The following is a 24308-nucleotide window of genomic DNA, read 5'->3' as shown; positions in this document are numbered from 1 at the left end:
GTCCTTGAGAAATCCGAGCAGGAGAATGCTATTATTTTCATGCCCTGCTTTAGGCTTCCTATAGACATCTGGTTGGATGAGATAGCTTTTGTTCTGGTTCAGAATGGGTTTTCTTATGTTCTTACAGTTAGAGAGCTAGATTAAAGTCTCCTAAAAGATCAGAATATATTTTAAAAAAATTTGACAGAAATCTTATCCTTAAAAAATTTTTTTAGCTAGATTCCTATACCAGCCCCTTATATTGGTCTGACCACAGTTTAAGCAAGCAGATACTACAATACAGTCATCTTACTGTCTTCCATGGTCCCCTGACTATGCAGCATAATTGCTGGATAGTAATTTTCAGATGAGGCACAAGGATGGTTTTGAAGATTTGTGAGATTCTTACCCTTCCCATGACTGCCCTTTAGATTATAGGACCCACTGCTATTTTTGGGGGAGACTGTTTGGCCCCTATAGACTTGAGCTTGGTGCTCACATAATCCAAACTTGCTTAGCAAGATGAAGACATCCCTTTGGAAAGCTTTGGTAAAAATAGCATAAAGGAATGGGTTGGCACAGGAATTGAGTGGATAAAACAAGACAAGCAGGATTTTTGAGTTACTGACGGTTATCAGGGGTTTGTTCATAATAGCAGATAAGGCATAGAATGAGATTGGTGCCATACATAAGAAGTCAGTAAAAATCAGCACAGCCATCCTTTTGGCAATGATGGTATCTTTGTCCCCTGACTTGTACTGAGGGTTCCGCACAGTAATATAGATTTTTATATAACAGGCACAAATGATGATGAAAGCAATGATGTTCAGCAATAAAACAAATATAATGTAGGCTTGATCCAAAGGTGTTTCAGTGTCCATAGGAAGACAGATACTGACTTTTCCATAGCTACTGACTCCAACCAATGGTAAAAGGGCAAGAAGGAAACATACCAGCCAACCACCCAGCATGATAACAGAAGCATGCCAGAGATGAATTTTCTTGTCCAAGCGCATGGCAAAGGTGATAGCATACCAACGCTCTAGAGTGATTGCAGTCAAGGTGAAGACAGACAATTCACTGGCAAAGACAGTGAAAAAGCCGGCTGTACTACAACCAGGCCCAGTTTGCCAATCAATGGCATGGTTGTAGTACTCTGATCTGGTGTAAAGATCCACTGAGGCAATCAGGAGAAGATATAATCCCATGCAGAAATCAGCAAAGGCTAAATTACACATCAAGAATCGTGGGACTGTCAACTTGTAATGACTTGTGAGGAGAATAAAGAGAACAAAAGCATTGCCTACAATGGCCAGCAAGTTCACAAACCATACCACAATCCTTAGAAATTGGTAGCCCATTACATCTTCACAGGGATTGAACTCATCAGGCTCAGGAGTACAACTAATGTCATCAGTACCTGTACATAGAATGTATTCATAATGGTTATCAAACATTGCAATATTCTCTTCTTGGGGGTTCTTGAGCTCTTGGCCAAAGCCATTGTCATGCTCTTCAAAAAAGACATAATAATGGGAATTTCCATGGACATCTCTAAATTTGGAGTGTTCATCATATACAGTATCACTCTCATCTAAATAATCTTCTGCATAATCTTGGTAAAGAGGACCCCTGAAGACACTAGCAGATCTTCTCTTGCGGAAGTTGGAATGGTTAGTTTGATTGCAAAGTAAAGACTCCAGAATTCTAAAAAGAAAGAAACAAAACACAGAGGGGGGAAATGGACTTAAGCAAAGCAAATGAGAAAATGGAAACATATTCCTCATGATTCTAGACTTAAGAATGTCATTATTTGAAATGTAAAGAACTCTGTATCCAAGCTTTGTATTCAAACTAGAACTCTAGGATTTCTCTGATTATGAAAGTACATTTTAACTGAATAATTCTTTTTTATTATAAAAAGCCTAGTCTATATTATTTCTGTTGGAACTTTATTGTGCTCAGAACAGAAGTTAGTGCTGAAGATTTCCTGTATTGTGTCTTGACCTATGGAGTTTTTCAGTGTTTTGTTTTGTCCCCAATGCCCTTAGCCTGGATGCACAAGTTTCAACACTGTGCAGGAATGCATCTGAACAGTTAAACTTGTGTGTCAGTTGTGCCTGTTCTTGGAAATGTCATTTTATTGCCATGGGATTTTCATGGTTCAATTGCATCCTATTTGGATTGTCCTTGAATCCTATATTCTTTCATAGAAACCTGCTTGGGTGCTGAGATCTTTGAGAGGTCCTTCTCTCACTCCTGCACAGGAACATCTGGTGGGACTCAAGAGAGAGCTTCTCTATGGCTGTTCCTAAGCTCTAGAACTGTTCTGACAGGCTCTAGTGAACAGATTGTTCTTTTATTCTGGTTTGGATTTTTCCTAACAGAAAAAAGCTTTCAAGAGTGTCTAAATACCCCCAAAGGCACCAGATCTTGTCTGATCTTGGAAGCTAAGCAGAGTCAGCCCTGGTTATTCCTTGCAAGGGAGAACACCAACAAATAGCAAATGCTGTAGGCTGTATTTCAAAGGAAGCAACTGGCAAACTATCTTTGAGTATTCTTTGCCTAAGAAAACCCTATGAAGAATTCATGGAATCGCTATGAGTCAACAAGTGACTTGAAGGCACATACACACAGAAAAGTTACTTTGCTGTTTTAAACTGCTTTTTATTTTGTCTTTTTTAGTGTATGATTTCAATTATTCTTAATGTTACTCATTACATTTTAATGATAAGGTATACCTACAACTGTATTATTTCATATAGCTTTGTTCCTTAAAACCAGAGATGGCTTCTCTGGCTTAAGTCTGCGTGTGTGGTTTTCAAAACTAGTTTTTCTAAGACACTGTTTTAATCTGTTTATAAATAATATTCTTATTTCGATTGCCCTAGCCTCTGAGGGAGGGAAGAGCAGTCAGGCAAAGCTCTGTCATGCACTGGTTTGAGAAGCTGAAAGGCTCTCCCTCCTTCCAAACTTCCAGTGCTGTAGCATCTTAGGGAAAAAAGAGCAGCCAGAATCTGCTGGTCTTAATCCTCCCCCACTGCCATTTCCATTTCCTTGTGTATTTTTAAGACTAAAGGCAGGGAACTATCAGATTGATTATTTGTAAACCATTCTGGGAGCTTATATGTCTGAAGGGTACAAATACTGTAAATAAATAAATAAATAATCCGATTTTATATTTATATTTTTTAAATAATGGTTTGATCTCTTGTGCATTGCTTTGGAGCGAAGGAATGCTGAAAGATGGTTAATACATGTAATTTAAATAAATAAATAAAAATGTGAAAGACAATGGTTCTTCAGATATATAGGGCCAGGCTATTTAGAATTTAGGCTAAATTGTAAAACTCACCCCTTGGATTTCTTCCAGTTCTTGAAAGCACAGCAGTGACTTGGGTATGATAGAGCAGCATTTGTCAGATAAGGAAAAGTCTTTATCGGGGGGAATTTCTTAAGAGTCCAGGCATTTTGAGCAACCAGTTCTTTAAGGTTTTCCAATCCTCTTGCTGGAAGTGTAGTTATACCTGTCTGGGAGACATCGCTAGGGATATTTATGGGGGGGAAAATAAGGGACAATTGATTAGATCAAGTTTCTTTAAAATGTTTTATAAATCATGCCTGTCACAGAAACCCACAGTTAAAATGAGAACACAGAATGTCTGGACTCTTGTTGCTCATATACATACACATAACCCCAAACTATGCATGTTCATGTCCCCCTTGCATGCTATCCATAGCCTCACCACCAGCTTTCTCACAGCCAGAATATGCTGCCATGACATTGTAGGAGATACAGGAGACACACAAGTTTTCTTCTCCCTATGTAGAACTGTGGCCAGGTGCCCCCTGGGTTCTTCTTTCCCTCCTCCAGCCAGGCATTGAGGTTCATGGATACTTCCCACCATCCCTCCCTTCTTTCAGTAAATGGCCACTGTAGTATGCCCTGAGAATTGAAGAGATGGGTGGTCAGAGCATTGCACTCCAACTGTACAATATAAAATCTCAGCCACTGTGTTATTATCACCCCCCCTCCCCAGTTTTTACATAGCTCTTTTGAGTGTTCAAACCCTTGAGCATTGGACTATGACTCTAGAGACCAGGGTTCTGATCCCAGCTAGGTCATGTAAACCCACTGCGTGACTTTAAGCAAGTGACACTCCCTCAGCCCTAGAGGATGGCAACTGCAACTCCCCTCTGAAAAATCTTGCCAAGAAAACTCCTTGATAGGTTCACCTTAGGGTCATCACAAGTCGGAAATGACTTGAAAGCACACAACAACAACAACAACAACAAATAACTCTTTTTTTCCCCAGCAGAAAGGCTAAAAGCTTTTTTACAAGAATGGATTAAAGAAGACCAGTGTGGTTTTCTGCCAAAGAGACAACTTAGAGATAACATCTACTGAGTACCAGTTGTTATAGAATATTATAAACAACATCCAGAGAAGAAACTGGCTCTGATTTTTATCGACATGAAGAAAACCTTCAATAACGTGAATTGGTTATTTTATAGAAGAAATGATGAATATAATGTAGGTGGAGGGAAACTGAAAGAAATGGGTGGGAATGATGTATTGTGAACAGAAAGCTCAAATTCTAGTTAATGATGAAAAGACAGAAAAAGGTGTGAGACAGTCATGTCCTCTATCATCCCTCTTGTTTATTAAGACCTTAGAAATAACATGTAATATAATCAGAGAAGAAGAAAAAAAAAATCAGAGGGGTAACATTAAAAAGATGTCAATTTTAAAACCAGAGCATTTCCTGATGACCAAATTATTATCCTAGAAGACCCATTAGGAAAGCCATCAAACTCTACTGAAAATACTGAAGTTGTAGTATTTAAAATCAGTGCTGCAGGTTTTAAGATCAACAGTGACAAAACAATAACATTGACTAAGAATAGGGCTAGAACAGAAGAAACAAAATTGGCAATAGAAACAGGGTTCAAGAATGAAAATAAAGTGAAATACAGTGCGCCCTTTGTTTACGCAGGGGATCCGTTCCAGATTCCCCTGCGCAAAACAAATAACACATATGTTCGAACCCCATTTAAATGAATGGGGCTCATGTACGTGGCGGTGCATGCGCGCCACAGGTGCATGCCCCATTCTTCTCTATGGGACGCACCGCCCCTTCCTCCCCGCGTGGCTTTCAGCATATGCTGAAAGCCATGTAAAGTGCGCCTGCGTATGACATGGGCGCACTGTATCTGGGAATGACTATAACAAAGAAAAATGCAGATTTATTTAAAAACAATTATGGAAGAACATGGAAAATTATAAAGAGCAATTTATAGTCAGCCCTCCATATTCACGGCCTTGAGACTCATACTTTTGATTATTCATGAGGTCAAGACCGCTAATGTGGCCATTCCTCCTCCCTTCCCCTGCCTGATCTTTCCTTGGGCATCCCAGGGAGAGATTGGGGAGGTGAAGCAGGAGGTGCCTTTGCCCCTGAAGACCCTTCTCCTCCACAATCCTCTCCCTGGGCAGCCCGAGGAGAGGATTAGGGAGGGGAAGGTTCTCAAAGGGGCCAGGTCATGCCTTTTCCTCCCCGATCCTCTCCCTGGGATGCCCAGGGAGAGGATCACTGAGGGGAAGGGAACCAATTAAAAGGACAGGAATGTGGAGAAAAAAGGAGCGCACTCCTGTTCCCCTACTCACCCTTCCCTTTAACTGCCTTCTGAGTAGAGGGTGGAGTTATCTGCAATTTTTTCCATATTTGCAGGGGTCTCATTCTCCTACCCCTGCAAATATGGAGGGAGGACTGTATTAAGATGGAACAAGCTGAAATTAACAATGTTGGGGAAAATCACTGTAGTTAAAATGTGTGCCCTGCCAAAAGTCTTGTTTCTTTTCCATACACTACTGATTGTTACAAACTACATCCCGTTTAAAAACTGGCAGAAAGATATATTAAAGTTTATTTGATCTGCAAAAAAAGTCAGACTAAAAAACTTACAAGACTTCAAGGAAAGTCTTGGTTTGCCTAATTTGAAACTATATTACCACATACATTGTTTGGCATGGATAAAAGAACAGGTAATTTTGGAAAATACAATATTATCTTTAGAGGGCATTATCTTAAGAGGTAAAAGTTATATTCTCAATTTATAGCCTTTGTAGCTCTCCCTATGTGAGAACATCGCAAAATTTTAGAATTCCCTGATTTTAGTGGGCAAAGTCAATAGGACATAGTGGGCTGGCTTTCTTTGAGAATGGATGAATGGATCTTTCAGACATGGTTTAATTTGGTATTCCTCCATGGCAGGAGATTGGACTAGATGATCCTTGTGGTATTTCCCACCTGTTTGATTCTATTATATGGTTGACAAGGCGCTCATTAACCTCCCCATACATAATGGTGGGCAACTGCATGGGGATTGCATGCTGCACCTCGCTGCAACAACTGACCAGAATGCCTCTGCCTTCATCTGTGTTCTTCTCAAAATAATGGTGTACCGCTTCTGGTCACCATTTTGGGAAAGACTCAGAAGAAAATAGATTTATTTGTGGATTATAGGTGGTTCTGGATGCCACACACATATGTGCATATATATACATTACATTGCATTTAGGGGTCTTATCTTGCTGTTTTCATGAAAGATTTCCACAAAATTACCTTTTTTAAAAAAAGGGGGGGGGCTTTGGCAGGTTGCCCATAGCCCACACTTTCCCTACAGTAACCATTTATTGAACAATCACAATTTAGTAACTTTAGTAACTAAAAGGATAAATTCTTAGCCATGAACCCAGCACAGTGTTGCATGCTTTTTCAAGAGACTTTCCTTAACTTAAAATCTGCAGGTTTAACAAGACTGATACATGATTGTCCTTTCGAAGAAGACTGATAAAGAGTTGCATTAGTCATCTTACTATATGCAGATGCATTTGCCATTTAGGACAGCTTTAGTTTGGTAAAAATCATAAAATTTATGACACTACTTTATTTCTGAGTTTAGTCAATTTTTTTGTGGGCAATGTGTGTTTCTTCTCCAAATTATGCCAGTATACAGTCCTAAACCAGGTGCACACTGCAATTTGTGCATTAATGATACAGGTATACAGTGAAACGTGCTAATCCCAACATTGAGTTGTGCTACAATTAGAGATGCATGCAATACACCCCTAGTTTGGTGCCAATAAAATTGATCAGATAAATAGGTATTTATTATTATTGTTATTATTATGCTTTCCACATAAGTAACTGATGTTTCAGGTACAATACTATTGGATTTAATCTGCATTCCATATATAATTAACAGAGAGTGAGACCCACCAAACGCAATGTCTCTTACTTCTTCTGAGCAGACACACACATATAATTGCAGTTTTAGTTTCTTCTAGTTGACAGAGCACTAGAGATCTGCAGTTTTGTGTGAATATTTGCTACAAATATACATGCAAAGCATAGTAGAAGAAAATAGGGTGTCATACAGCAAGCAGCAAATCTTCAGAGATAGCAGCTTTGCAAACAGTGGCAGTTCAAAACATTCACCTCCGTCTACCTTTATCTCCTTCATCTCAGCTGTCAAATATTTATTTCAGGCACCAGAACTGCCCATTCAAGGGATTATCTACATATATTGATCTAGTTTTGCAGGACATTCTATTACTGGCCCTAAAATGATCATTTGCAAACAAAAGATCTTAAGCAACAGACCTCAGTGTGGAACGGCCAAATCACAACTTATCAAGTTCACTTCTATCATCTGTGGTTTGAACTGAAATAAAAGGCATTCTCCTAGTACGTGTTGACAAATGTACTAGTACTTAGGGTGGTTGTGTTAACATCAACACAGAATTGTGAACGGCAGCTGTATTTATTTTACATAAATACACTGGGCCCTTACTATCTGCTGGGGTTTGGTGCCAGGACTCCAAGTGGATGCCAAAATCCATGAATGCTCAAGTCCCATTTAGTTCAATGGAAAACGGCAAAATAAAAGTTTGCTTTTGGGAATATATATTAATATTTTCAAGTCATGGATAGTTCAATCTGTGGACAAAGAAATTGTGGATACAGAGGGCTGACTATGAAAGTTTTTTCAGAGTCTGTATTTTTTAAATTACATTTTCTTTTGCCCTCACAATCATACTTCCCTCTCTCCATATGTATATATACTTGCAATCTTTGGATAACATTTTATGGGTTTGATGTTGTCCACTAAAGCTTATGGCATAATAAATGTGTTACAAATTGGGGTGGAAAATATTTCAGTGGGTTTTTTATTCTCACCACAGTTACCAATTTTGCCATCTCTCAAGGCTTGTTGAGAAACAAAATATACTTTCAAAAGGGACATTTATGAGGCTTCGATTATAATTTGGAGAAATAAAATAGAGTGGGATCCTCGTGGATCCCAAAATCCATGGATAAGCAAGTCCCAATATATATAGTGAGGTAGTAAAATGGTGTCTCTTATATAAAATCACAAAATCAAGGTTTGCTTTTTGGGATTTTTTTTTAAAAAAAACATATTTTCAAGCTGTGGATAGTTGAATCTATGGATGCAGAATTCATGGATAAGGAGGGCTGACTGTATTCATGTACAAATTAGTACAGTTGAAAAGTATGTGAAAACAATGTTTAAGCAATGGGGAAAATGTGTACAAAAATGTGTACATTAGCAAAAGTGCTAAATAAATACATATATTAGAGGTGGTGTCTATGGAAAATTTGTATGACTATCCATGCAAGTACTCTTGTAAAGTCATGTGACCTGGTGTTAACAAAAGATGTGCTGGGAATGCAGATGAGACTGGGAAAAATACAATAATACTGTATACAGTATATCATCTCTCTAGCTATAAGAATCTCTGTTGTTTTTATGTGAGTGTGTATGTACCTTCAAGTCACTTGTTGACTTATGGAAGCCCCATGAATTTCATAGGATTTTCCTAGGCAAGGAATACTCAGAGATGGTTTCGCCAATTCCTTCCTCTGAAATATATCCTACAGCACCTTGTATTCATCTTCCATGAAAATACTAACCAGCGCTGACTCTACTTAGCTTCCAAGATCAGATGGAATCTGGAGCCTTCAGGGTATTAAGACCCATATTTCCTGCTACATTATAGCAATTCCCAAAGGCAGAAAAAATAAGTCAAACAAAACTTTGACACACACAAAAAAATAAGTCAAACAAAATGCAGTATTCAAATATAATTTATTGTGCAAGAAAGAGTTTTGGAAAGAACCATTTCAAGGAAATGTAAAAAATTAATAATTTGTTACCGGAGTGTTACAAACAAGAAATACCAAAGCAATTGTAAATGCAATGAGATCTAAGTACTAAAGAGCTGGTCACATTAATTAGAGTTCAGAACTGCTGTACATCAGTTATAGCAAGATTCCCCAAATAACTAAATACAGCTGGTAAGAATTATTATTTTCTTGTCAAGATTCTGGTGACCCATTCACAGTGCAGAAGCCAGACAAATTCTTAATATTACAAATGCTAAGAGCTGACAATTAATGGGGTCTTACATGGTGAAAAGCATAATGTCCACGAGTGCTGTGAATCCCCACTTGCAGAAGGAAGCTTTCAACCTCCACAGAATGCTGTCGCTGACATTTTTTGGCCAAGGGAGAGCGGGAGGATTGCTAATAATGGCCTCTTGGAGGATCATATCAGTTCTATTATTCCAGTGGCACAACTGCAGGCTAGAGGGCTGGTATACACCGCCAGGAAGCGTCGTCCTGGCGGCGATCATAGGTCTAAGGACCGCGCACCAACTGCACACTCTGAAGCATTATGATGTGTGGGTGGTGCCATTATTGCCCATTATTGCACCACTCACATGGGGGGCATATGGATGATATGTGGGCATCCGAGAGCCCACACGTCTCTTACAGGAAGCGGTGTCATAAGGGCTGCATTGCAGCCCTTATGACGACACAAAAAAGGAGCTGCTCTAGGTGGCTCCTTTTTTGCTGCACAGCGTTCCCATGGTTGCTGTGGCAACGCTGTGCAACAAAGAGGGGCGGCATTTCCCCGCCCTTATGTACAGCCCCTAGAAACTGCCTGGCAGTCTCCTTATCTCCCCTGGCTATGAATGGTCATGGCAATGAACTCCAGTTGGATAAGAACTGCCTTCTGGTGTACAGGGAGTACACTGTATAAGGAGGTATTAAACACTGCCTTTCACAAAGATAAAAAAGGAAATACAGTGGACCCTTGTTATATGCTGGGGTTTGGTTCCAAGATCCCCCGTGGATAACAAAATCCATGGATGCTCAAGTCCCATTAAATATGACATAGCAAAATGGTGTCCCATATAAAAATGGAAAATCAAGCTTTGATATTTGAAATTTATACTTTTTTTTAACATTTTCAAACCGTGGATGCTTAAATCCGTGTATAAAAAATTTGTGTATAAGACAAGCCGACTGTACACTCTTGTAACCACAAGTTACGTAAGCATGTGTCATCAACATCCTTCCATTGAAGGTTAATTTACAAACACTACCTTTTGTTGTGTAACCAAGTCATTTCTAATTTATGGTGATCCAAAGGCAATCCTATCATGGAGTTTTCTAGACAAAATTTGTTGGGGTGGGGTTGCCATTACCTTCCTTGGGCTGGGTGTGTGACTTGCCCAAGGTCATTCAGTGGGTTTCCATGATCTAGTGGGGTTTTGAAGCCTGGTCTCCAGAATGGCTTGGGTGAGTTTTGGTTGTTGTTGTAAGTCTTCAAGTCATTTCTGACTTACGGTGACCCTAAGGTGAACCTAACAAGGGGTTCACCAACACTAGCTTCTGTCAGGGATGCTTTGATTGAGATTTCCTGCATGGCAGGGGGTTGGACTGGATGGCCCTTGTGGTCTCTTCCCATTCTATGATTCTATTGTTTTCAGGGGCTAAGTGTGTGACTTGCCCACAGTCACCAAGTATGTTTCCATGGGCAAGTGGGGAATTGAACCCTGATCTCCAGTGTTGTAGTCCAATGTTCAAACCATCACACCATGCTGGATCCCAGATTTGATTATGCAATCAACTTTTCAGAAGCTAGCAGGTAGGTGTGCAGCTTTTATTGCAGCTTCAAAACAAAAATGTACACTTGCATTTGTCCTAATTTTAGACACCAAAAAAGAGAGGTGTGACATGAGAACTATGGAGCTAGAGTATCTATATTCCAGCCATTCCTAAAAACAACAGCAACTAAAACAAAAAACAAAAAAAAAAAACCCTCCTGCAATGGAAATTTGTTCATTCTTGATGCTGAAGTTCCCATGTCAGAAATTACTAGCTACAGACCTTTCTATATAGTCACATATGAGCTGTGAGACTGAATATCCTTCTCTTAGGACAGGCACCTTGCTCCACCCTTGAGAAGGGAGGGCCAACTAAAGCTATGGTTCCTGGGACTTCCTCCCTTCCAGCATCAATGGACATTGGACTTTATCACACCTGAGGAATTTCTCTTAATTTTGAATGAAAAGAAAGTGGGGTCAGAACGCATTCACGTGAATTTGCTAGTTCGAAATTACGTTTGAACTGGCTTTCCACTGCCCGAAAACAGCATGCCATTGACTGAATTTGTGTGTGGTAGTTTATCACGCAATAACGTGAAACCCCATGATTGCGCTCGGACTGACTTCCCATTGCCCGAATTTACATGTGGTGGTTTATCACGCAATACCGTGAAACCCCATTATTGCGTTCAGATTGCCATTGGATTATACTTCCAATTCCCCTTGTCTGATAAACTCATTGTGCCTCATTTAAATCAAGGGCACTGCAAAATGCTGCACTTTAACTGGATCATGGCCACTGTGACTACACACATAAATTTTGATTCAGGAACTACATATATTATTTAAACATGTCACAAGCTCCTGGTTAGCCTCATTTTTATTCTCTGGATCCATATTAATCATTTGCAGAGCTTGAACTCTGAAAGTGACTCAGATTGTCAAATTCTTTAATTATTGCAAGTGCCTTCAATTCAAAGAGTTCTCGCAGCACAATGCTGTTATTGGAAATCTTAACTTTGGCTTTCCATGAGACAACGGTAGTGGGGGAGGGAGGGCATTTGTCAGGATTTGGGGAAAGTTTTATTTTTTAAAAAAGTAGACTTCTTAGTAAGCAAGCTTGCTCACTCATTGGTTAAGCAGAGTTTTCTGGTATTTTTTGCAACACTGAATTTTGATTTCAGCACTTTGTTCAATATAATTCCTGTATGGGCTTTAATTTGGGTTCGGTTGGGTTTTTTTGCTTTTTTTTTGTTTTTTGTAGATTTTAAATATATACATTTCAATGGGATATGTAGAAGAAGAAGAAACACTTTAAAAGAGACAAATACTTCCCCAGTAGACATGAAAACAATCTAGATGTACTCAATGCTAAGTGCTCACAGAAAAGTTTCCATGTCCCTTTTGTGACCGCTGTATGCTCATGATCTTAACAATGTTTTTAAAAATTCTTATCTCAAAAAGGGGGGGGGGGGTCATACACAGGTTTCTTCAAAGTGCTTTTATCTAAACGTTTCTTTCTAAAGAACTAAACTCTGAGCAAGGAAAAAAGTATGCTTCCTATGTCTAAAAAAACTATGCATTAGATTACCCTAACAGACTCACTGTAAAATCTCATAGAAAAAAGGTGAGGAAGGAAAAGCCCAGTCTATTAGTTGTCAAAAAAGATGGGCAGAAATCTCAACAATGGCATGATCATAAATTAAGGTTGAGGAGTTCAAGAATGGTACTGTTCATTCCAGTTTGCCAACACTTCACATATGAGTATCTAGAAGAAATTCAACTCTACCCTTCACAAGTTTTTATACAAAGAGTGCATTTTGTCAGGGTAAATTAGCAATCCCAGGTCTCATATCTCAAGACAATGATGTGCACTTTACACAGACCCAGAGCTTTGTAAAAGCCCTGCCATGATAAAACTGCATTCCTAACTTTGAACTCTAAGTATTCACATATGAGAAGACACAAGAAGGCACAGCCCTTTCAAATCTTCAAAAATCTATTTACACTTTTCTGAAGATGAAAGAATATGGTTCCTTTTCCTTCCCCATTGAACAGTATCTGGTCCCATTGACAATCAGGTTGCTTAGCCATTACGCATTCACATACATGCTAACCACTGTACAAAACACAGCTATATTTGTTGTTCAGAAAAAGCAAGAGGTGAAGGACCTTAAAATCTGCCCAGCATCCGGCAACTGGAATGTGCAATTCCAATGTTATTCTTCCTTAGCTATACAATGCATATTTCTCTCCAGTGCTGGCTTGGGCTTTTGAGGCTCTAAATGGTCTATGGCTCAGTTACTTGAAGGACCAACTACTCCCACATTAGCTCGCCTGAACTTTTGCCTTGGAAGGCCTACTTTCTTTGTCCTATTGCCACAGGCTGTTAGAACCTTCTCAGAAGTCGGCAGTTTTAAAATTACATATGAACATACATCCATGGAAATTCACTATTTTGGGGTCATCCCAGCAGCATTTCAAGGTGTTTTGGAATTTTTTTTAGTATAACTGTTTTTAGTCAAAAAAACCTGGGCTTTGGGGGGCAATTTTAGGGTATGCACACTGGTGGCTTGCGGGGGAGATCACTCAGAGCCCAAAGGGCCACAACGGGTCTTCCAACCTGCTGTTTTAAGTATGTAGGCCCACCCCTGCTTTAGACAAAGAATGAAAATGTATTTATACAACATTGGTGAAGTACAACTGTATCATAAACACACTTCCAGCTCTGCAAGGGGACTTTCCTCTCTTCTCCTCCTCTTTGCAGTACTCTTCTCCTCCCAAAAAACTGCATTAGGAGGTTTCTATTCACAAAACCACTGGGACTGATTTTAAGGGCATAGCATGGTCTGTGTGTGTCGGGAGGGGGTAGCTCAGCTCAGCCCACCCTGTCCCCCATTCCAGAAACTGTTCTGTGAGCAGCAGGGAATAATTGGATATGACCTTGTGTGTGGACCACCAAACATCTCAAGTGCCTATTGCTTTAAAATTCTGTCAGATCCTGAAGGGTCCAAAGTTCTCAAATAGCTTCAAAGAATCTTTTATATTTGAGTAAAATAATAACTTTACTACGATTAACAGATGAGCAAAGCAGATGATATAATGAGTACCAAGCTTGTTGGGGGCAATCAGCTTACACATTGTAAACCACTTAAGGAGTGCTAGTTCACTGATAAGCAGTATAGAAATGTACTTGTTATTACTATTTACTTTTAAGGCTAAGACAGTGTGACTTGCCTAAGGTTAAGGGTTTCCATGGTTGAGTGGGGATTTGAACCCTGGTCTCCAGATTCATAGTCTAGTGCTCAAACCACTACACCACACTGGATCTTAGTGTAATTACCTTTGTCATTAAGGAAAAATAGAAAATAAACCCCAACATTAAATTTATAAAGATTCATGGTTAATAAAGGAGATTAATTTTTTTCCAACTGAGCATCTGGTTTGCATTATTTTTATCTCCTTGGATAACCTTGGAAATAACTGTTTTTACACATTGTAAAGTTTGCCAGTTTCAAAATAATTATGTGTTTCCTTAAAGCATTGCCAGAAATTAGCTCTATTGCAGTTGAGTTAACTCCTTGGCTGTGATATTACATGAGGTAGGTTATTTATTTTATTTTATTTGTATATCATCTTTCTTTCAGAGTAGGACCCAAGGTGGCTCCCAACGAGAATCTATTAAACAAAGCTCAATAATAAAATTTCAAAAATAATTAAAAATCACCATGTTAAAAAGTGTAAAATTATTTAAAAGTTTTTAACGAACAAAAGTTAAAAAATAAACACACATCCTAATAAGAAGCTTTCCTACTTACACATTCAAGCCTGCTTAAATAAAAAGGTAGTTGCCTGCCAGAGAAAGGAAAGCTGGGAGGGGGCCAGTCTAGCCTTCTGTGGAAGGGAATTCCACATGTTGAGAAGGGTTTCTCTTGTGTCCTCAGCAAGTGATGGTGGCAGAACCCAGAGAAAGCCTTCCCTTGTAGATCTTAAAACTCTGGTACATTCATATGGGGAGATAAGGTCTTTCAGATACTATGGACCTAAGATAATTAGGGCTTTATAGATCATGACCAGCACTTTGAATTGTGCCCAGAAACAACTAGTAGCCAATGAAGCTGTTTTAACAAGGGAGTTATATGCTCCCTGTGACTGGCCCCAGTCACCATTCTGGCTGCAGCATTTTGTATGTGCTGAAGTTTCTGAACAGTTTCCAAAGGCAATAACCCAAACTACTTCATCAAATAATATAATGCCATACCTAACTTGGATTGGTTTAGAATGCAATCCAACAGTGCCTGGGAAGGTATCTGTGGAGGACAGGATTTTGTGGATCTCCTTTTCCACTGGAGATGGTGGTGAGCAGGAGTTAAATTAGCTCTCTTCTACTGGCTGCAGAACTGTGCCTGGACAGTGTCTGAGCATCTCCTGACTCCACACCAAGCCAGCAGGTGATCATAGCAGCATGCTCCAGCCATTGAAAGCTACCTTTTGGAGAGCATTATGTAGGGAAGTATTGAATACCTCCTTGTGTAATGCCCAAATGTATGCAAATGTAAGTCACCAACAAGATTCTGGCCATTATCTTCAAAGAGGCTTTCCATCTAACCTATGCGTGAGAAAAAAGAGAATACCTATTTTCACACAAGTTGGATTTTCCTTACCTGGAAGTCCAAATTGCAAAATACTTGAAAAATCATTTTTTAATGGATGGCTGAGCTAGTGACACCTTTGCTTTCTGATGGTTTAGTGTACAAACTTTGTTTCATGCACAAAATTATTTAAAATATTGTATATAATTACCTTCAGGCTATGTATATAAAACATACATGAATTTTGTGTTTAGACCTGGGTCCCATCTCCAAGTTATCTTATTATGTACATACAGTAGGCCCTTGGTAACTACTGTAGTTTGGCTCTCGGACTTCCTGTGGATGTTCAAGTTCCATTAAATATAATGGAAGTAAAATGATGTCCCTTATATAAAATAGTAAAATCAAGATATGCTTTTTGGAATTCATTATTATTATTATTATTATTATTATTATTATTAATTTCATTTGTTTGCTGCCTTTCTCCCAGGAGGGACCCAAGGTGGCTCACAGATAAAATAAATAAATGATATATAATATTTTCAAGTTGTGGATGCTTGACTCCATGGATAATGGAGGACTGACTGCATATGAAAATACAGGCATTCCAAAATCCAAAACATATGAAATCCAAAACACTTCTGGTCCCAAGTATTTTGGATAAGGGATACTCAACCTGTAATAGCATTCATAACTTAACAGTGTTATAGAAAGGCTAGCACTAATTAATTAATTATGTGAATATTGGTTAAGCAGGGGATCTTTTTAAAGGGATGCAAGTTTTAAAAATAAATGATTCCAACTCATAACTCAATTAAATGTACCACTTGCAATAATTACATAAAGGGTGAAAAACATAATGAAATAAAATAAATATGGCCTCGAACAGTAGTTCTAATTCTCAATGCCAAACTGGGGTGGGATGGGGGGGTTGGCAGGTGGAAAATGAAATAAAATAGACATTTCATCTTCTTCAGTTTTCATATTTAAGAGTTGGTACTTTACATTTTCATTTTAAGAGGCAATATACTTTATGAAGGAACTTAACAACATGAACTGGATTGTCAAAAAACTGCAGTAGTTTGAATGCCATCTCCCCACCCCTGTATCATTCACATAGATGTTAAGATCAGAATCTTTTACATGCTAGGAATGACTGCATTGCAGTTTCTCCTATTTGATGTTGAATATTTTGTAAAGCTGAATATCTTTCACATTTTCTCTGATAGTGCAGGTGTTTACCAAAGTGCCCAAACATCTGATACCTGTATTTTGACACTGAACTGTATTTTATTTTGGTATCTGTCATCTGACATTTTTTGACAGCCAACACACAATGGCATTTGGCATACAGGCAGCTAATATGCCAACTTTGTGTCAAATAACATGTAAGCAGATAGCTAATGTGTCAGTGATCTTGCTGAGCTGAGTCTGCATTATTCCTCTGAGTGCACACACAGTGACTTTCAAACAATCTGGTTTCACAACTATTTCCCGCCTAAAGGAAACACACGTGCATGCAACCAACTCTGGTAGAGACTCAGCTCAGCTCAGCAATGCACTGGCTGTTTAATTTTACCACTGCCCTCTGTGAACTAACAGTATGTCTCACAGTGCAACCATCAGTCTCTTGCAGCTGATCTGATAACTTCTGATGAGAAAAATGCAATGATCGTTGGTTTCTGATAGTTTGATAGCTTATGAAATTTCAAGTTTTCATTCTGAACTAAAGACAAAAGATGTCAACAGTTCTAAAGCATTTTGATGTTAAACACTGCATTCAAAATTCAAATTTTAATTAGAAGCATCAAATAAATCTGAAAATCAAATGCTGAAAATTTTGTGAATTTCAAATATTTTCAAATATGGTTTTCTACTCCTATTTCATATCTAACAGTGGGTGAGGTATGAATCCTGTTTTAGATTTTTCTATAGCAGCAAAATAATTCTCTTCGTCTCATATATATTTCTTATCCATCCTCCCTTTTCACTTTAGTTATGCACAGCTGAGCCTACAATGGAACTTCATGGGTTGGAATGATAATGTGGGCATTCTTCCCCTCCATAGATAGTATTGATTATGAGTTGGTACTACACATGAACAGTCAAATGTACAGAAACCAATCTGCTGAATTTTTTCCACTTTAAACAAGTGGACAGTATAATGTAACAAACTAAACTTATCAAATGGGTGAGTAGATGATACATCTGATTCTGTGCAATTCCTCCATTGTGCTAATCATCTCAAAGTACAGGGGTAGAAGAAGTGAACCACTATGATGTTTGGCTGGTTCTAAGTAGAATTAAACAATACTCATGAACACAAAAATTGACAACTGTGTTCCTCTGTAAAACTGTGAATGTCACACTCCCGAATTTTGGACATTCACTGTACTACCTAGAGGCTTGTGAGTATCTGGTAGGAAGCAAATTGCATTCAGACTAAAGCTCTGTATGCACTGAATATATACAGTATATGGACAGGCTGCTCACCTGTAATGGTATTTCTTCGAGTGGTCATCTATGAATTTACATAAATGGGTTTATTCTGCGCCTGCGCAGGAATGCTTGGGAACTTTTAGAATCTCTGGGCAAAAGTTAGTTTGCAACCTTTTGCAACTTTTTGGCGGTAGCTCCGCCCATCCCATATATAGCCCCTAACGGTTCCGCTCTTCTCCAGTTCCGAATAAGCTGTGTGAGGTGCAACAGCAAAGCTAGCAAAGTGAGCAGGACACTGAGGGGAGGATGGGCGGAATGGATTTGTGTGAATTCACAGATGACCACTCGAAAAAATACCATTACAGGTGAGCAACCTGTCCTTCTTCTTTGTGGTATCTGTGAATCACACAAATCACACACAGACTGACGAGCTTAGGTCAGTGGAGGAGGGAATGTTATGACACAGGATGTAAAATTCAAACAATTGAATTTATTAACATCAAGCCTGTCTCAAAGTCTACAAAACACTAAGTTTAAATTCTTTTTCACTGGATAAAATGTTTCACTTGTGCCTAAACAGTTAATATTGTGCCTGAATTTGGAATAGTACATGCTATAAAAGGTGATCAAATCATGAACCTCATCTGATTTTGAATAGCTTGTCCAGGACTTGAGCTCTTTTGCTTGGAACTTAGGCAGCTGTGCTGGCTGACACAGTTGGTAAATTATGCTTATTTGAGCCTCTGAATCCTAGCCAAACTCTCATTATATGAAAAGAAGTGAGCGAGTGTGTAATCATTCTTCTGAGACTGGAAGAGGAGTGTTGATTTAGGTTTCCACTGCTGCATTTCTTGTGAAAATTTCTTCATTTTTGAAAAAAAAGAATTCTGGGAGAGATCTAAGATAATTCAAAGGCCAGCATTCTATTGTTAGTCCCCACTAGAGTCCTGAACAAACAGGAGTTACATATAGCACAGTTTACAGTTCACCACTTGATTCTATGGATCTGCTTTAGTTGGGATTTGCAGTAGGATTTAAACCACAATATGCATTCCTGCTTTTATCAAACAGAACAGTGGCTTCTCATCATCATTCTATAAATCTATAACAATATGCCTGGACACACACCTACAAAGCATCCTTAAGTTTGGCTCCGACTGAGGCAGTGACTAAGGACGGCATCTCTCCTCTAAATGCCTGCTTGGAGTCAGTAATGGGCTGCATGAGGGAAAACAAACTCAGTCTGAATCCAGAGAAAACGTAAGTACTAGTGATAGGCTCCCCGGGTGGTGAAATTTGTCCACCTGTCCTGAATGGAGTCATGCTCCCCCTGAAGGACTCAGTTCGCAGCTTGGGAGTGCTTCTTGATTCGTCGCTCCAATTGACATCTCAAGTGGATGCGACAGTCAGAAGCACTTGTTACCAGCTTCGGCTGATACGCCAGCTGTGACCCTACCTGGACCGGAGGGACCTTGAAACGGTGGTACATGCTCTGGTAACCTCTCGATTGGATTTCTGTAATGCACTCTACATGGGGCAACCCTTGTACCAAACCCAGAAGCTTCAATTAGTGCAGAACATGGCTGCCAGATTGGTCACTGGATGTTCCAGGGCAGACCACATAACACCTATCTTGAAAGATCTCCACTGGCTGCCTATTCGCTTCCGGGCCCAATACAAGGTGTTGGTAATTACCTATAAAGCCCTAAATGGCTTGGGCCCAGGGTACTTGGAGGACCGCCTCTCCCCATATAATCCGCCCCGCACACTCAGGTCAGCCGGGAAGAATTTGTTGAAGGTCCCAAATGCGCAATATGCGGCGACCTCACAAAGGGCCTTTTCCATCTCGGCCCCAAAAATGTGGAACAACCTTCCCGACGAGCTCTGTTCCACCACCTCCCTGGACCTTTTCAGAAAGAACCTTAAGACCTTTTTCTTTCACCAAGTTTTCCCCCCATGAGATATGATATTATGCCCTTTCCCTCTACTGGTAATGACTTTTATAATATTTTGTAATATTTTGGACTTTTCCCTCAGCTGGCCGTGTAATAGTTTTTTAATATGAATTGTTTTATTGTTGTGTTTGTAATCTTGTATTGGAATTTTATCTGTACGCCGCTTTGATCATCGCAGAAAAGCAAGATAGAAATAAATTTTTATTATTATTTATTATTAATACTACCACTCAGCCTATGTTTAAAAAAAGCAAGGTCATGATAAGAAGGGCTAACTACACAGAGCTATCTCACTACAGCATTAGATAGGAAGGGCTAACTACACAGGTAGATAGGACATTACACATTAGATAGCAAAGGCTAACTAACAAAGCTAGGAAGAGCTAACTACACAGAGCCATATATGAGAAAATAGAGACATACAAACCAACCTTATACAGAAATGAACACAAATAGGATAATTTATGTCACCATTTCAGGTCAGGAAATGGGGTGATAGATGCAACAGTCTTTGCATCAACTTCTTTATTGGGTTGCTTGATATGTTTGTTGTCCTTGCTGTTCCTATATGATGCAGTTTTGTTAAGCCAAATGGGCAGAGGAAGGAGGGATGATGGCTCCTTTGAGCACCCAGGAACATTTCGTGAAGCACATGAAAACACTAACTCTTTGTACAGATCTGCATTTGGAATATGGTAAAGGAGAGCTAGCATAGTGTTTGAGTTTAAACATTGGACTACAGCTCCAAAGACCAGGGTTCAGTTGTCTGCTTGTCTGCTTTGGGTGACTTTGGATGAATCACATACTCTATGCCCAGAAAACCGCATGATAGGATTGCCATAAGTTTTCAACTACTTGAAGGCACCGAACAACAACAACAACAATAGACTGAGCCCCTTTTGGAAGAAAGAAAACATGTACAGTGGAGTCGTGCCTTACATGGGGGATCCATTCCGGACCCCCCTCCCCCCGCGTAAGGCAAATTCTGCCTATACTTGAGTCCCATTAAAGTGAATGGGGCTCATGCTTGCAGCGGCACAGCATGTGCGTCCTGTGGGTGCACGCTCCATTGAATTAATAGCAGTGCGGCTTCCGCGTAAACCGGAAGCCGCGTATGGTGCACCTGCGTATACATCCCTTAGTAAAATATCTAATAGGCCCAACTAGAGACAAGACAGATTCTGGGGGCCTTCCTGTGCAGCTCCTTCTGATGGCTGCTATTTTTAAATATAAAAAAATATAAGAGATCCTTTCCTTTGATCTATTATGACACATATAATTACACTCTTTGTAAGCCTGAGGGCAGGGAACCGTCTAATTAAAAAGATTGTATGTACAGCGCTGTGTAAATTTACAGCGCTTTATAAATAAAGGTTAATAATAATAATAATCTTAAGTCTAAATCAATTTATCAATCCTAGCTAGGGTAGAGTCACTGATAACCTTACACAAGTGCTGACTCACAAATGTGGCAGTGATCTACTTTGGTTGGGGAGTAAGAGGAACATGTGCCTAGTGGCCAGGCCCTGCAGCAGCTGCCCACCACCTGATGCCTGAGGGCACCAAGTCCACATTCACACAGTAGCCCCATAGTTCTGGAGAAAGGGGGAATGAATTATTATTGCTGTACACACACAGACCAACGCTGGAAGACGGTTGACAGTCACAATTGCTGCTCCTCCCCACTCCTGAAACTCAATGCTATTGTGTGCACATTCACACAACTGCATCGGGAGGGTGCAGCAGCAGTGTCAATTACTTCCCAAAACTGGTTGCTCTATGGTGTGTACGCAGCTGTATATTCTTTTCAGCAGCCTGATCTTTCACTTTACTTCCCTCTGCAGCTGAGCAGGTTGGCCTCAACGTGCCTGAAGTCAGGATGTAGTTGCTGGATTGCTTTTTGATTATCTGTTTCCATGCTCCCACTCCCTCTCAATCTCATCCTGGCTCCAGGCACACAGAGGCCAGCCTGCCCAGTTGGGGAGACAAGGAAGGTGAAAAAGACCAGGGTGCTGAAAGAGGCATGAAGCTGTGTACAGCCCACAGAGTACCAGGCTTCAGGAGATGGTTTGCAGCAGCCATGGCAGTCGCTGGTATCCCTTCCCGAAGCCCAAGGTGTTGTGTGGTTCTGCATGCAGTGGCCTCATACTTGGGGGGGCATGGAGGCTTTGGTGCGCCAGTGACAAACCCATGAATAATCAAATCCATGAATCTCAAATTTGCTAATACAGGAGGCCAACTGTATTGTGTTTCCCAATATGGAATCAAACCAGCATTTTCTGACTATGAGGAAAACCGGACTCAGGGGCATTTCCAAATGGCATTTGCAAGTGCTAGGTGCTCTGAAGCAGTGCACCAATTATCTGCAATCCACATGAACATATGACAACCTTTGCTAGTTTGAAGCACAAGTAGCATGAGCACTACAATACCTATCAGTGATAACAGCCCCAAGCATTTGAACGAAATATTTTTTTTTACATTGATGGAGTTTTATTTCTTTTTCTTCTTTTATAGTTGGCTTGGAATTTTTGTGCAGGTTAGGGGCGCAGGACCCTCATGAAAGTGGAAAAACCACAAACGTCTCTAGGCCTCCCCAAGCTGTATTTAACACCTATAAGAAGTATCTGTACTGGCAGGGTGGCTGGGCCTGGCCACACACGTTCCCTTGCTCTCTCACTTGGGCAGGAAGGAGGGAGGGAAAGAAAGGGATGGGATAGGGGCAGAAGGAGGGAGAAAGGACACACCTGTACTACCCCTTTCCCCCAAAACTGGGATTCAGCGTGGCTTACAATTTAAAAGAACAATGCAGTTAAAAACATACAGAAGTGAGCATTAAAAGAGAACAAACTATTGCAATGCACATGCCCTCCCTTCTCATGCTTCTCCCATTTCATCACTTTCTCTCGCCTGTCCATGTACATGAGTGAGGGAACACATGCACCCTCCCTCCTTGAGCTCCCATCCTATCCCTTTTCCGCATCTGCCTGCACAAGTGAGCGGGTGAGCAAGGGAACTTGCATGCTGCTGGGCTCAGTCATACTGCCAGATTGATTTCCTCCCAGCGACACTGGTGTGGTTGAAGTCCCTGATAAAAATGGTGTAGGGAGGAGGTGACAAATACCATGTTCCATGAATACTTAACGCACAAATGTGGAGGGTTGACTGAATTTGTAAAACCATTTTTATCCCACATGGTGACTGGAGCCACATGGGGCCCTCAGACCTCATTATCACAAGTCCAATTTAATAACAATGCTATATTTCAATGTATCTTCCCTACTCCCTACTCACAGTAGACTTGGACCACTCTGCACACCCATAAATGCATCTTCATGAATAACACTTAGATATTTGTTCTTATTCAGGGATCTGCAGGAAAAAAAATTAAAACCAACAATTAGTCAGTAACAATATTGCAACTTCCAAAAGATTTCATAGTTTAATTGGCAGCAACTGCAAAGCTAGCTAAGTCTGTTCTATACCTCAGGACTGAATCATAAATAGTATATGGAACATAAGTTATAATTACAGGGTAATAATGATACATTATAATATATCCTATACTACATATTTAATATAATATAGCCAACATGGCATAGTGGTTTGAATATTGGACTATGACTCTGGAGACCAGGGAGTGATTTTCCGCTCTGTCATGAAACCCACTGGATGACCTTGGGCAAGTCACTTGCTCTCAGCCTCAGAGAAAGGCAGTGACAAACATATGAACAAATCTTCCCATGAAAATTCCATGATAGGTTCACCTTAGGGTCACCATAAGTTGGAAACAACTTGAAGGCACACAGCAACAACAACAAAAACAAAATAATAATAATAATAATAATAATAATAATAATAATAATAATAATAATAATATACTATATAAGGCCTAAATACCCCGAAGACACCAGATCCCTTCTAATCTTGGGGTCAGTACTGGTTAGTACAGTAGGCTCTTGGTACCTCCCAGGATTTGGTTCCAGGACACCACATGAATACAAAAATCTGTGTATGCTAAAGTCCCATAACATATAATCATAGTTTTTTTTGTTTTGTTTTTTACTGTTTTCAATCCATGGATGGTTGACTCTGATACAGAATCTGTGGATATGGAAGGATACAGATGGTACTTGGATGGGATGTCATTAATGAATACCAAGTGCTGTAGGATATATTTCAGAGGATGGAATGGGCTAAACCACCTCTGATTATCCCCTGCCTAAGAAAACCCTATGAAATTCATGGGGTCAGCACAAGTCAGCAGGCAATTTGAAGGTGCACGTGCACATACGTAAACACACACTGTAATAGTTCCCCATTATTATCACCAAATGTGATGTGTTGTCACGATTTCCCGCC

General features: G+C 39.8%; 1 protein-coding gene across 1 annotated transcript in view; it reads right to left on the bottom strand.

The window, feature by feature from the left end:
* Window positions 1-245: 245 nt before the first annotated feature.
* Window positions 246-24308, bottom strand: part of TSHR (thyroid stimulating hormone receptor) — a 90721-nt gene continuing 66658 nt past the window's right edge. Inside the window, exons 9-11 of the mRNA XM_089522334.1 lie at window positions 23241-23318; window positions 3335-3523; window positions 246-1686 (exon numbers count right to left, since the gene is read on the bottom strand). Of these exons, the coding sequence (XP_089378460.1) occupies window positions 273-1686; window positions 3335-3523; window positions 23241-23318 (1681 nt within the window). The 3' untranslated portion in view covers window positions 246-272. The remainder of the gene's footprint in view (window positions 1687-3334; window positions 3524-23240; window positions 23319-24308) is intronic.

Source organism: Sceloporus occidentalis, unplaced genomic scaffold (genome assembly GCF_023333645.1).
Source record: "Sceloporus occidentalis isolate IW3139 unplaced genomic scaffold, rSceOcc1.0.p SCAF_4, whole genome shotgun sequence".
NCBI classification, from domain to species: domain Eukaryota; kingdom Metazoa; phylum Chordata; class Lepidosauria; order Squamata; family Phrynosomatidae; genus Sceloporus; species Sceloporus occidentalis.
Note: the sequence above shows the minus strand (reverse complement) of the source record. Positions and strands in the feature narration are given on the sequence as shown.